The sequence below is a fragment of the Nannospalax galili genome, unplaced genomic scaffold (assembly GCF_000622305.1).
Source record: "Nannospalax galili isolate Female #2095 unplaced genomic scaffold, S.galili_v1.0 scaffold1483, whole genome shotgun sequence".
Classification (NCBI taxonomy): domain Eukaryota; kingdom Metazoa; phylum Chordata; class Mammalia; order Rodentia; family Spalacidae; genus Nannospalax; species Nannospalax galili.
In genome coordinates, this window is record NW_008350011.1 from 344,042 (window position 1) to 358,005 (window position 13,964).

General features: G+C 43.1%; 1 protein-coding gene across 1 annotated transcript in view; it reads right to left on the reverse strand.

Annotated features, from left to right (window-relative positions):
* Window positions 1-5,327: 5,327 nt before the first annotated feature.
* Window positions 5,328-13,964, reverse strand: part of Agpat5 (1-acylglycerol-3-phosphate O-acyltransferase 5) — a 42,372-nt gene continuing 33,735 nt past the window's right edge. Inside the window, exons 6-8 of the mRNA XM_008847193.3 lie at window positions 12,734-12,889; window positions 7,707-7,830; window positions 5,328-5,647 (exon numbers count right to left, since the gene is read on the reverse strand). Coding sequence (XP_008845415.1) covers window positions 5,422-5,647; window positions 7,707-7,830; window positions 12,734-12,889 — 506 coding nt within the window. The 3' untranslated portion in view covers window positions 5,328-5,421. The remainder of the gene's footprint in view (window positions 5,648-7,706; window positions 7,831-12,733; window positions 12,890-13,964) is intronic.

Below are 13,964 nucleotides of genomic sequence, written 5' to 3' on the forward strand. Positions count from 1 at the left end.
CTGAAGGTCATACACAGGAAATGAGTCAGCATAGACTATCTAGTCTGGGATTTACCTCAGTGCAGAATGTTAAGAAAACCTCTGACATCACTGCACAAGTCATTCACATCATCTTTGCTACCACAGGAGAGGTCAGTCCCAGCCTGGCCTCAGTCCTGAAGATCTAGTGTTAGCTTGAGCGGCCACAAGATTTTCCCACAAAAGATGGGGACCTTTCTTTTAGTCACACCTTGTTACAGAGCTTGATCTAAATTATTATTTTTACTTTATGTGTGTAAGAGTATTGGCTGCATGTATGTAAATGCACCTGTGTTGTGTAATGTCCATGGAGGTCAGAAGAAGGCATCAGATCCCCTGGAACTGGAGTTATAGATGGTTGTTAGCTGCCATGTGGGTGCTATGAATCGAACCTGGGTCCTCTGCAAGAGCAGTTAGCGCTCTTAACCACTGAGCCATCTCTCCAGCCTCCCCAAATAATTGTATTTATTTTTATTTATGTGTATTTGTGTCTGCTTGTCTATATGTGCACATGTGTCAGAAGGTCAGAACTGTGAGCCTCCCCCATGTGGGTGCCTGGAACCAACCAGGGTCCTCTGCAAGAGCAGCAAGTGCTCTTAACCACCGAACCACATCTCCAGCCCACCGTAACGTTTTGTCAACAGATTTTTATTTTCAAATAACTAAGTTTTGAGATTCATGGTTTCCCTCTCTTCTGAATTAGTGAAGCAATGATGACCCCGGTTAACCCTATTAGAAATCATTCTGAAGATACCTTAAGGAAACAAGATAATCAAGCATTTCTCAGTGTAGTGTATCAGTAGCATCTGCATTTTACTTTCTAGATATGAAGATGTATAAAACTGTAGAATATCTTTCCTATACACAGTCACATAGTAAATCATAAACCAGTAGTCTGAATGACACACTGGTCTGTCTCATAATCAATAAACATGTATGAGTCTGCTCTGGTGTCAGATTTCTTTGATGCATAAGACGTACCTGAGCTTTCTACTTGAACAGCACTTCAAAAGAACAACTCTGTTCAGGGTAACAATCAGATGTAATTAAACTACAGACATGCCAGGCATGGTGGTGCATGTCTTTAGTTCCAGTACTTGGGAGGCAGAGGTAGGTGGATCTGTGTGAGTTCAAGGCTAGCCTGGTCTACATAGAGTTCCAGGCCAGCTGGGGCTACAGGGAGACCCTGTCTCAAAAAGACCAAAGGGGGAAAAAAAAAAAGTACACTACAGATATATGTATATGTTATATGAGGTATATTATATGACAGGTAGATCTCTGGCCTCTTATAAAACTCCCTGGTGTATGACTCCGCAATTGTTAAAAACAACAGAATTACTTCAGTATGCACAAACCGAAAAAGATGTCAAGTGAAATCTCAACGACAATGTCTTTTAGTCCCACCTCTTCTAAATAGAAAGTAATTCTGTATAAAAGTCACCCATGATTTGTGTGTGGGGGGGGTCTCATTATGTAGCCCTGACTGGCCGGGTGCTCACTATACAGAGCAGGCTGAGCTCAAACTTGCCTCAGTTTCCTAAGCCCTCAGATTACAAACATAGATAACCCAGTGATACCGGAGTACAAAGTTCTAAATTCAATCACACAAGCATTTTATCTACTTAATATCAAATTCTGAATATTCAAAATATTAGCTTCCACAAAGTACTGATTTTCATCCTTATACTTGAGTGTTATGTACCCTGTCTACAATGCAAATTATATAAAACTGATAGCTCTTAAGTCAGTCAATATTTAATCCAAAACACAAAGGAAAAACCATCCTCTGATGAAGACACAGAGCTCTCTATAAACTGGTATCTGGAATACCTGACAAGAAAACCGTAGAGCTGATCTTCAATGTAAACACTTCAAAACCAAATCTGCAAGATTAAAACCTTTACTGTATACTTGCAATTAATTGTACACCTGAAGTAGTATCTTGAGAAACATTTCTGTCCTTTCAAACGTGGATATGGCACACAGGAGTTACTTTGTGCCAAAATGTATGCATACTTCATATTTCTATTTTTTCTTTATTATTTTTATGTGTATGAGTCTGCATGTGTATAAGTGCACCCATTTTGTGCAAGGCCCACAGAGGTCAGAAGAGGACGCTGGATCCCATGGAACTGGAGTCATGGATGGTTGTTAGCCACCATGTGGGTGCTGGAAACTGAACCTGTGTCCTCTGCAAGAGCAATCAGTGCTCTTAACTGCTCAGCCATCTCTCCAGCCCTTATTTTTTTTTTCTCAATAGCTAACCTAGCTAGGCCATTTGATTTATTTAGATCTATTCAGAAAATCTAAGCATAAAGTGTGTAATATTATAAAGGAAAACATGCATACGTAAATTTTGAAGAAAAACTGACACAAAGTTTTAAAAAAAAGATCATACAAGTAACATCAGCCAGGCTGGCAATTTTACTCACGCTTCCCTCCTGGTCACCTGCTGATGACAGAATTGCCAAAAGGGCCGCAGGGCCATATGGCCTCCACATACACAGACTAGCTCATGGGGTCCCACTGCTGACTGCTTCACAGGTTGGGGCAGTTCATCATAGTTTTTTAAAACTTTGCTCGATACTTAAAAATACCATAGCTGCATCACTTCAGAAGGCTCACATACAGGGCACATAAGTGCATGGCTCCTCACTCACCTTCTGTGTGTTACACAACTGCCCAATACCCAGTCAGGAAACATGAAACAGCACAGACATGCAAGACAAGGACAGAGTTTATTTGTTTTCTTACTGTCGCACAAACACCCTTTCCTGTAAAACATAAAAGCATGCATGTGGATGGCACTCATAAAGGAAGTGGTGTCAGCCCTAAACTTTAGGTCGACAGCAACACACACACAAAAAAAAAACAACTGTAGTATGTGAAAGGATTCACAGGTAGACTTTTAATTTCCAGAAAACAGTTATGTCAAGTTACATTAAGCAGAAGACTTAATTTTTCCTAACAAACTTTTAAAAGACTATCACATTTTATAGTCTGTGAGAAGAATGGTTCTAAGAAACATATTCAAGAGACCATATGCAGGCCACTTTGCTCTGTTTTAAAAAATCAGGGGGTTGGAGGAAAGGCTCAATGGTTAAGAGCACTTATTCTGGCAAAGGACCCGGGTTCGAGTCCCAGCACCCACATGGCAGCTGATACCTTCTTCTGGCCTCTGTGGGCACTGCACACACACTAGGTATACCTACATAAAAGCAAACACTTACACACATAAAGTAAAAACAAATAAATCTTTTAAAAGGGAGGAAGGGCTTGAGGGATGGCTTAGCAATTAAGAGTACTGGCTGCTCTTGGAGAAGGGTCCCCAGCACCCAATGACAGCTAACAACCATCCATACCTCCAGTTCCAGGGGATCCAATGCCCTCTTCTAGCCTCTGCAGTCATTGCATACATATGGTGCACTTACATACATATATGCAAGCAAGACATACATATAAAAATAAAATTAAATAAATTAAAAAAAATCAGTTTTAACCCATGCAATTCCAATGGTACTGTCTCTTAATATTTAAATGCAAAGCACATCCATGATATTCAAAGATCTATTTCTATGTGTGTACACATGCACATGTGGGTGCCTGTAGAGGCCAGAAGATGTGGGATCTCCTGAAGCTACAGGTGGTTGCGATGCACCCAATCAGGGTGCTGAGGACTGAACTCCAGTCCTCTGCAGGAGCAGCAAGTGCTCTTGACTGCTGAGCGAGCACTCCAGCTTCCATCCATGATACCTAAAGTTTCACAACCTGTACTTACTTTGACTTAGTGAGAAATAAGCTCTAAAATTAGGTCTGCTAAACAAAACAAAAAAACTGTGTTTAACAAGGACATGGGATTGATCTAAAATTTCACTTTGTAAGTAAAAAACAATTCAGCACGGTAACCTGATACACAAGACTGACTTGTGCTCCTATTTGTAACTAAGCCAGCTATAGTCTATGGTTATATGTATATATGAATGTTATCTATACATACATGTATACACACATATATGTATATATGCATCCTAATGTACAGAAACCAACTGACAGCACATGTCTCTTGAAAGACGATGTTACCCGAGATGACGCGTTCCCTGGTTTTGGAAAAACAATATAAAATTTACTGTGAATCAGTTTATCTATTTATTTGGGTCATTGGTGTAATTATCTTGTGACAGAAAAGCAGAGATGCTCTCTTAAAGGACTACTGGGCAATCGTGCCTAAGTCACACCATCAGAGTAGACCAGATCAAACTTCAAGAGAGCCTCCCTCCGTGGAATGCACTGCGTCTGACCATAAGTCAGGAGCTGGGGTCCTGCAAGGCAGCTCTTGCCCTCAGGTGCCGCCTGAGCGCCCACACTGTGCCCATTAAGACTAACAAGAAACAGCAAATATCCAGTCCTCAGGAGCATCTCTATACTTCACTGGGAAGTTGAATTTCTTGCCTCAAACAAGTACAGAATGCCTCTGTAGTAGTTGGGGAGGCTCAACCACAGGAGCCAGAGACATGCCCTCTGGAGAAGGGCAACACCGGCTGCAGCCCCAACCTGAACAGCACCACCAAAGGGAATGAAGACAAAGAGAAAGGACTGGAACAAGCAGAAAGCTACCATGAGAGTGGCAGGTGATCCCGACCGAACGTGGAACTCGAGCAGAGAAACAGGGAGAGACCTGGAGTAGATCTAGTCAGAAGGCCCGGGCCGTCCGTCATCTGAACTGACTGTGTACTCCATCCAAGAGAACTTCCCACACCAACGATTTCCATATAAAAGGAACAATCACAGTCTTAGCTTAAAGTCCATCCTGATATTTCATACATTATTCTTTTGTGTAGAATAAAGGGAATGAAAATTAAGCAATTTTAATAAACAATGGCAATGGCCACTGCTTTGCATTATAAAGTAAAATGAGCATAACAGCGTGACACAGTAAGAGAAGACGTGGATCTTCCCACAAACACTTCTTTTTGAACATCTCTATACCTAATTATGTCTTTCATTGACTTGTGGGTCTTAAGCAGACCGTCAGCTTCAAAATACAAATACTTTAGTGATAGGAGTCTGAGCTGTCAAGTACTAAGAACTGAAAATCTATATAGTAAAATATGGTCATCTGAATTACAAACGATGGTAAATTACACAATCCTAATCATCTTCAGAAGTTGCTATTAGTTCATGGAGATCATAAATAGGAAAAACTCCACTTAGCTTTTACCTTTCCAGCAACCTCAGCACAAAAGTGGAAAAGTCACGTACGTCTGTCCCAAACCAAACTGCATGCTGGCTTTAGTCAGAAATTCTACTTATCAGTGTTTAATCAACAAGGCTTTATTGAAACGTCTTATCCAGGAAATATGATGTGCAGCGACAATGGGGGGCAGCGACTGGGGCCTGTACCCCTCACGCCTTAACAACAAACCACAGGCAGCCAAGAAGGGTTCCATATACCCAGGTGCCCACATACAGTCTCCTCCCAGTTTCAGTCAGGAGCAAGCCAGCAGTCAGGCTACCTAGGACCAACATCGACGGTAAAGTCTTCTTGACACTTAGTCTGGAGTGAACACCTTTCCCAGGAAATCTGTTTCTTCTTTCTGGATCCGGTGAGTCATAGAATTCTATGAGCAACCTACGGCCGAATGAAAACATTAAAATTTACACTTTCAGTTTGAAGACACTTCGATGTTGAAGTTCAAAAGAATCATCTATTGGATAACAGTCATTTGCTGGGGAGGTACAGATCCATGGAAAATGAGGGTAAGTGAGGAAACACTCAGAGTCCTGGTGCCGCAGAAGCGCTTACCCACGATTCTATCACTACTACCACGAATGAAGAGAATTTTAAAATACATGGTTTTAAGCTATTTGATGAGGATGTTTTTGTGTTTACCTTTCCACGTATGATTTTATGCCAAACTGACTCACTTGGCTCATGACCTACCAGCTCTTCTTCCTTCTTCCTCGGCTACCACCCCAACAAAAGGCCTGGGTTGAAATAGCTCATCAGTAAAGGGCTTGCCTAACACGGGAGGCCCTCGGTTCAATTCCCGGTACTGCCTTCCCACCCCCTGCAGAAAAGCTCTCAAAGTCAAAGAAAAGAAGTTTACTACATACATGGACTTTAACTCCCAAGGTTCTTATTCCCATGTAATTATAAACGCAGACAAAAGGAATAAAGAACAGTGCATTCATTCCCCTCCACCCTTAAAAGTACAGAATGAGAAAGCACTTCTATTGCCTTGTAAAGCGTATTCCTGTCTGCTGGGCATGATGGCACATACCTCTCATCAGGAGGTGGAGGCAGGCGGATCTCTGGGAGCTCCAAGCCAGTCTGGTTCACATAGTGAGTTTCAGGCCAGCTGGGGCTACATAGTGAAAACCTGTCTCAAACCAACAAAAACAGCCAGGCGTGGTGGCGCACGCCTTGAGTCCTGGCAGAGGCAGGCAGAGGCAGGTGGCCTCATCTCTATGAGTTTGAGGCCAGCCTGGTCTACAAAACGAATTCCACCCCAGCTGGGGCTACAAGGAGATTCAGTCTCAAAAAGACCCAAACAAAACAAAACAAAACAAAAAACCAAAACAAAACAAAAAGTGTTATTTCTAGAGATAATGTCCAGACTCACCCTGAATACTACAAGTGTCTGTAATATATAAAGCGGATCTTAAACATCGCTTCATCTTTTTCTGAACACAGACTTTCCTATGAGTACACAGAGAGCTTACTTTTTACGTTTCTCCCATCACCAAACTGGTCCTGAATTGCTGCCTTAACAAATTACATCAGGTACAAACATGACACAGTGCAATAGATAAGTTTTTTTTTAAATTATTTTTATTTTTATTTTATGTTTACGCATGTATTGCCTGCATGTAGGTAAGTGCACCTGTGTCGTGCAATGCCCATGGAGGTCAAAAGAGGCTGTTGGATCCCCTGGGACTGGAGTTACAGACAGCTGTTAGCTGCCATGTGGGTGCTGGGATTTGAACCAGGGTCTTCTGCAAGAATAGCCAGTGTTCTTAACCAATGAGCCATCTCTCCAGCCCCAGTAACTTTTACATCTGTTACAGTTTTAATAATTTTCATTTAACTCAGAAACAATGTGAAGACACCAACTGCCCCTCCTCTTCCCACAAACACCCTAGAGTTGTGTTTGCCTGAACTCGTCTCTCCTCCCATAACCTTGCTCTTCCCTGTAAAAGCAGCATGGAGGCCGGTCCTCCTAGAAACTGTGCTATCTGACAGAGTACAGGGGAGCACACAACATCCCAAAGGTTCTTTTATGTCTTACCACAGAGTACTGTCCAGAAAACACTGCAGGTAGCCCACCATCGCACATGCCACCACAGTGACTTATAAACGTCCAACACAGGAGCAAACGAGGATGGAGCCCGAGGTAACATGAGCTTAGAAGAAGCATTCTTGAAACAGTGTGCATTTCACTTTCACTTTAGCTGGGCGGTCAACTTTGGCAAAAATGTTTCCAAGTTTACTGTGTTGAGTTGGCACTGAACAGAAATTAACACCCATACTGGCCTAGAAATGTTTAATTTTTGTGCTGTTAAATATTAATATTAAATATGTAAGGCTTTATCTATGAGGGTCTGATTACAGATAATAAAGTATTCTCTAAACAATAAAAACCTCTTCAAATAGTCTACTGTAAGAAACGCTGAACGATGTGACTTACTTGTCCTTTATCTCAAAGCGCTCGTGAAGCCATCTCTTCATATGTTCTTGTTCCTCTGGGACTTCATTTTTGTCTATGCGATGAATGTGAATATGGAGTTTTGGACACTGTTTGCAGAGAAATTCTAAGAAACAACAAAAAGATTTCACCTTGTTACCACTTTAGAATTCATAAATAAGTAACTTAAAACAAATATAATTTTTCTTAAGTTAAAAAAGACTATAGACTTGTGACTTGGAGTACTAAGCTAAAGTGAAAATGCATTAGCACACAGTGTGCCTGACACCCCAAGCTTGGCTGCCCATCATCAGTCTCTGCTGACACCCCAACCAGAGGAGCCACTGGCCTTCCTCTATGACATGCCTATGGATTCTAACCAAACCAAACCAAACCAAAACTGGACTGTAATCAAACCTCTCTATGCCAACTCTGCTTTATGCACCTTCCATGAATTACTGGTGACTAGGGAGAGGAGCCAGCACAGGACGCCCCCCAACCAGGCCCACCACACGACAGACATAGGAAGGACAAGGACACTGCCGGTTGCCCCTCTGCTCAGGATGCCCCTCTGCTCGAGAAGGCCTTGGCCATCACAGTGTGGGAAGCTCGTCGACCCACTAGGTGGCTTCCAGGCTTCCCAGCTCTACCTGCAGTCTTCAGGGAGGCAGAGCCCTGCATGTTGAACATCTCTCATAGACTGGAAACTGCAACTGCTACACATTAAAAAGTATCTTTAAAAAAATATAACCAGTTAATTGAATGAAGGAGGCCAGGTGTGGTGATACACACCTATAACCCTAGCACTTGGGCAGCTGAAGCAGGAGGATCATCATTTCAAGGCCAGCCTGGGATAAACAGCGAGATGGATCTATCATCTTCCTACAGTGGTTTGAGAAACACTGACCTTTAGCATAGAAATGAACAATCTAGCAACTTCATGAAAACTTTTTCCACTGAGCTATAAAGTGTAAATATGAATGATGACCCACAATATGTGTTTATTTCATATGAAAACTCACAAAGTAATCGTAGTTCCAAGCTGAGGAATATTGGACATAATACAACTTATTTCGTAACGCAACGCAGGGGCTGGAGAGAGGGTTCGGTGCTTAAGAGTGCAAACTGCTTTTGCAGAAGACCTGAACCTGGTTCCCAGCACTCAGGCTGGGTGGCTCACATCTGCCTGTAACTCTTAGGTTTGGGGATCCTATGCCTTTTGGCTCTGGGTACCCATTGCAGGTACATATACCCTCACACAGACACAGACAGACACACAGACATACACATACATACATAACTAAAAAAAATAAAAATAATCTTAAAGATTACTCATTTAAAAATCTTTAGCACATGGGGCTAGAGAGATGGCTCAGTGCTTAAGAGAACTGGTTGCTCTTGCAGAGGACCTGGGTTTGATTCCCAGCACCTACATGGCGGCTAACAACCACCTGTAACTCCAGTTCCAGGGGATCCAAAGCCCTTATCTGACCTCCATGGGCATTACATACATGCAGGCAATACACTTACATACATAAAATAAAAATAAAATATTTTTTTAAATCTAGGGCTGGAGAGATGGCGCAACCCTTAGGGGCGCCAGCTGCTCTTGCAGAGGACCCAGGTTTGAGTCCCAGCACCCACATGGCAGCCAACAACTGTCCTTAATTCCAGTTCCAGGGGATCCAACACCTTCTTCTGACCTTCGCTGGCACAATATGGGTGCACTTACATGCATGCAGGCAATACACTCATATATATAAAATAAAAATAATAAATGAAATCTTTAGCACATTATAACTAGGCTTAAGCACTAGTTGATTTATATAAAGTCAGGACTTTTTAAGCTACAGGTCACAACTCAATTAATATTAGTAAATCACAAGGAAAATGGTAAAATCTCTTGTATATACACTGATACAAACATCCCCCATCCCCTAGCCCCAGAATACTGTCTCAGATGTGGGAAATCTAAAATGCAGCATTGTAAATTGGGCAGACTTTAGATAAAAGCTGTCTAGCATTCCTCAAAGCAAAGTATCAAAGTGTCTGTTGTACCACTGGTAAAGACTGTGTCATTCTTACCCACTGATTCTGTTAGCAAACCTTGGATTCTTGTCAATCTGGCAGGCCAGAAAAGTGTCCCAATATCAACAACTTGAACTAAATGACTACTACTGTGTGCATGTGTGGGTGATACGTTGAGTGGAATTCCTGAGTGCCACCGCATGCACGTGGAGCTCAGAGGACACCTTTCAGTGGTTCTGTTCTCTCCGTCCACCTGGGATGCAGAGACTGAACCCCAGGAGTCAGACCTGCATGGTGCTAAGTCATCCTGCCCAGCCCTAACTTGCATTTCTCTTCTGAATAAGGTTAAACATATTCTCAGTTCTGATCCTTTATTGATTTCCTTTGAGTTACTGGTCATCTTGTTACCAGTTTGTAGGAACATTTTTAGTCATTAGTGAACAATTTTCTGTATCTACGTTGTAACACCTTTGGCCTCAGTCCTGATCTTACTCCTCTGCCATCTCTCTCCTTGTAGAATTATTCCATGAATTGACTTATGTATTAGGCAAGTCTCAAGAGGAACAGAACCAACAGGATATGTGTGTATATATGTATACATAACTATGTGTATATGCATGCATACATAATCATGTGTACATATATTTAATTCTATACAGATATAAAATTAAAGGGAATTTATTAGAATGGCTTATAATCGATGGGGTTAGTCCAACACTGCATGCTGGAGAGGCTTAGGGACTGGCAGCCTCAGTCCATGAAGCTGGAGCCCTCAGCAATCCTAATCTGGTGCTGAAGGCCTGGAAGACCCCTGGAGAGTGGCTAGAGACCAGCCCACACGGAAGGCCAGCAAGCAGGAGTGAGGTCGACACAGGGCGCAGCAGCGGCAGCAGCGGGGAGATACGCTGCAGAGCAAGAGCAAAGGGAGGAAGGCAGCAGTGGCTTTTCTCTGAACCGCTTCACATCCGGCCTGCTCTCAGAAGGACTGTCCACTCTGGGGAGGATTTCCTCCATTAAGTCATCATTCTGGGAAATATCCTCAGACCCACCAAAGATGTGTCTCTTAGTTGATAGCACATCCCATCAAGTTGACTGTCAAGATCAACCATCACCAGTAACTGCTGAGGGAGGGTCATTCTTCGTTAAGGGTGCGGCCACTGGTAGGTCCTACATCTGTGATCCAGTGGATGGCCCACACCATGCACATATGGGAAGCACTATTTGGACTTCATGAGTTATTTTTAAAAATAAAAAAGAAAGAGGACATGAACCTGAGAGGATATGGGAGGGTCAGGAGGAGGAACGGGGGTGAATACGATCATGTCTCATTGTATACACACATGAAATTCTGAATCAATAAACATAAAACCGTTCAGTTAAAAAAAATAAGCCAAGCCGGCCGTGGTGGCACACACCTGTAGTCCCAGCACTTGGGAGGCAGAGGCAGGTGGATCTCTGTGAATTCAAGGCAAGCCTGGTCTACATAATGAGTTCCAGGACAGCTGGGGCTACAGGGAGACCCTGCTTCAAAAAGACAAAAAAAAAGCCATTCCAAATTCAGAGACTTTTCTTTCCTGCGTGCTGCAGGAGTGCTAAACTGTGAACCAGCCACTTCAGCAAGACCACATGTAACGAACAGAGGACAGGCCCAATCTGGCCACTGCTGCATACACAGTCAGGCAGACCACATGTAACGAATACAGTAGAGCTACCCAATGCAGCTGGCGTACACAAAGAGAGTCAGGCAGAAGGACCGGGTGCCAAAGCAGGTTGTTTCCTTGGGGCACTTACACATGTTGCGGAAAAGATGAATTAGTCGCAGGCCAAGTACCACTAGTACGGCTGTCACTGCGGACCCTACATGTGGAGGGTCCCCGAGCACTAACAAGTCAATGACCTCAGAAAGACACCACCTGGGGTTAATTCTAAGGGGAAGGCCACCAGATGAGGGTAACAAAGGGAAGGTACCTCCTGTGGAAGGTGCTTCCTAGAGAAGGAGCCTCCTATGGAAGGAGGACTGACCTACACAAAGCCTCTCACCACAGCAGAGATGACGGCACAGAAGGGCAGAGCTGGACCTCGGGGGCCTGGGCAGCAGGCTAAGGAGGCAAGTATCCTATCATATCTATAAACTTTGACAAACTAAGTTCTCACGACCAGTAGGAGATATGGTGAAAATACGTGGCTGTTTTTAAGTATAAAGATAGGCCAATGACTCCTTTAGTGATTAAAAAGAGAATATAAATGCCCAACTTCTTTATAAAAAAAAGTAAGGATGGCATAGTAAGGCTATATATTTAAATCTGCACACAACCTACGTAAGTAAGAGACATGGTTACTTCTGGGAGGCAAAAGGGGATCAGGCAGAAATCAGTAAAGTGTTCAGGGTGTAACGTTTTCTTCTATGACGGTTTCACTGCAGATAAAATGCTACTGTGTGCAATGGTCAGGCAATCACAATCACAGGAATGCCTCAGAAGCAAGCTTAAATAGAAACAGGCTGGTAAGGTTCTGACACCCAGCTGGCGAGCCCTGACAAGTACACCAGCTCTCCCAAAAATATGACCGGGGTAAAGGGCCAGCAGTCTCCAGTGCTCACCTGGGCCCATGTACAAATGTTTATGTTTGTGGCAATTACCTAAGCTACTCTCTCTCAAAACCCTTTTGATTTATCAGGTTTTCAAACATTCTCTCCTGTTGATGGTGTATATTTTCTTTCTCTGATCAGTAACTTCTATGGAACAGACCTTTTTAATTTCATCATTTTTTTTTACGTCTTTTCAAGACAGGGTCTCCCTGTAGCCCCAGCTGGCCTGGAACTCGCTATGTAGACCAGGCTGGCCTTGAACTCACAGATATGCACCTGCCTCTGTCTCCCGAGCTCTGGGATTAAAGGCATGAGCCACCATGCCTGGCTCACTTACCAAGTTTTAAAAAATGAATTTATATCGTACCTGCACAGTCTACTGCTCAGTTTCAAGTACACAGAAACATGGGCTTACCAGTCATGGATGGTGACTTTTTTCCTGGCCCTTTATCTTTCCTTTCGTAAACCACTGTGACATCATAAATTGCATCTAAATTACTCTTCATAGAATCAAAAGCAACGTGAGTTGCCTTTATTCTTGGTGTCAGCACGTGTTTTAATACTGGAAGTCCTAGAAAACAAATGGATTCAGTAAGGTCATGAATTAGGAATGCATCAAGTTCAACATCTAAATTATTTTAAATGATCACAGATAGGAATATTTTGGTGTCCTAACCTCATTACTATGGGCTTTAGGCTTAGAAAGATCTCCCACATGCCCATCTCTCCTTGAGTCAACATTCATTGAACACATATTCATTGAGCAACTATGTGAATGGGACACCCTGCTGGGAGCAGAGGAAAAACCGGCTGTCAGGAAGCTATATGACCACCAGGCCCTTCCCTGTGGTAAGCCCTGGCAGGAGGACTCCGCAGGAAGCATCAGGAGCACAATTCACCATTCTTGACTCTCTGTTCTTGGTTCTTTGAGTTCTGCTTCTGTTTGAACCAGGATAGAAGAGTGGGATCACATAAGTGACCCTCTGTAAGTGGTACGGTCCGTGCACTGTGAAATACTGACCTGGGCGTTTGTAGGATAAATGGAATATACCATTTGGGTGTACTTTGAAAAACAATGAGAAGGGGCTGGAGAGATGGCTCAGAGGTTAAGAGCACTGGCTACTCTACCAGAGGACCCAGGATTGGATCCAGCACCCACACAGCAGCTCACAACTGTCTGCAAGTCCAGTTACAGACATCCTCTTCTGGCCTCCATGGGAACTAGGCATGCATGTAGTACACTTACAGGCATGCATGCACTCATGCACATAAAATAAAAATACATATGAATCTTAAAAAGGACAGAGTTTAGTTTACAATTCCGTGGTTTTAGAGCTCTCCGAACTGTGCAGCTGCTACACTAACTGCATGCAGGCTGTCTCAGCTGCCCGGACACCCCACGGCATCAGCACACTGCACAATCCCCATTCTGCTTTTTGTCTTCATGGATCTGCTTATTGTGAACGTCTTACATACACAGGCTCCCTCTAACATAGGTTCTTTTGTGTCTAGTTCTTCCTACAGATATCAATTCTTCCTTCTTATGACTGAACAATATCCCATAGTGTGGCTGGACCTGGCCTTGCTTCCATGCTCCTCAGATGACAGACACCTGGGAGGTGTTTGCACGCTTTGGCACTCATGAA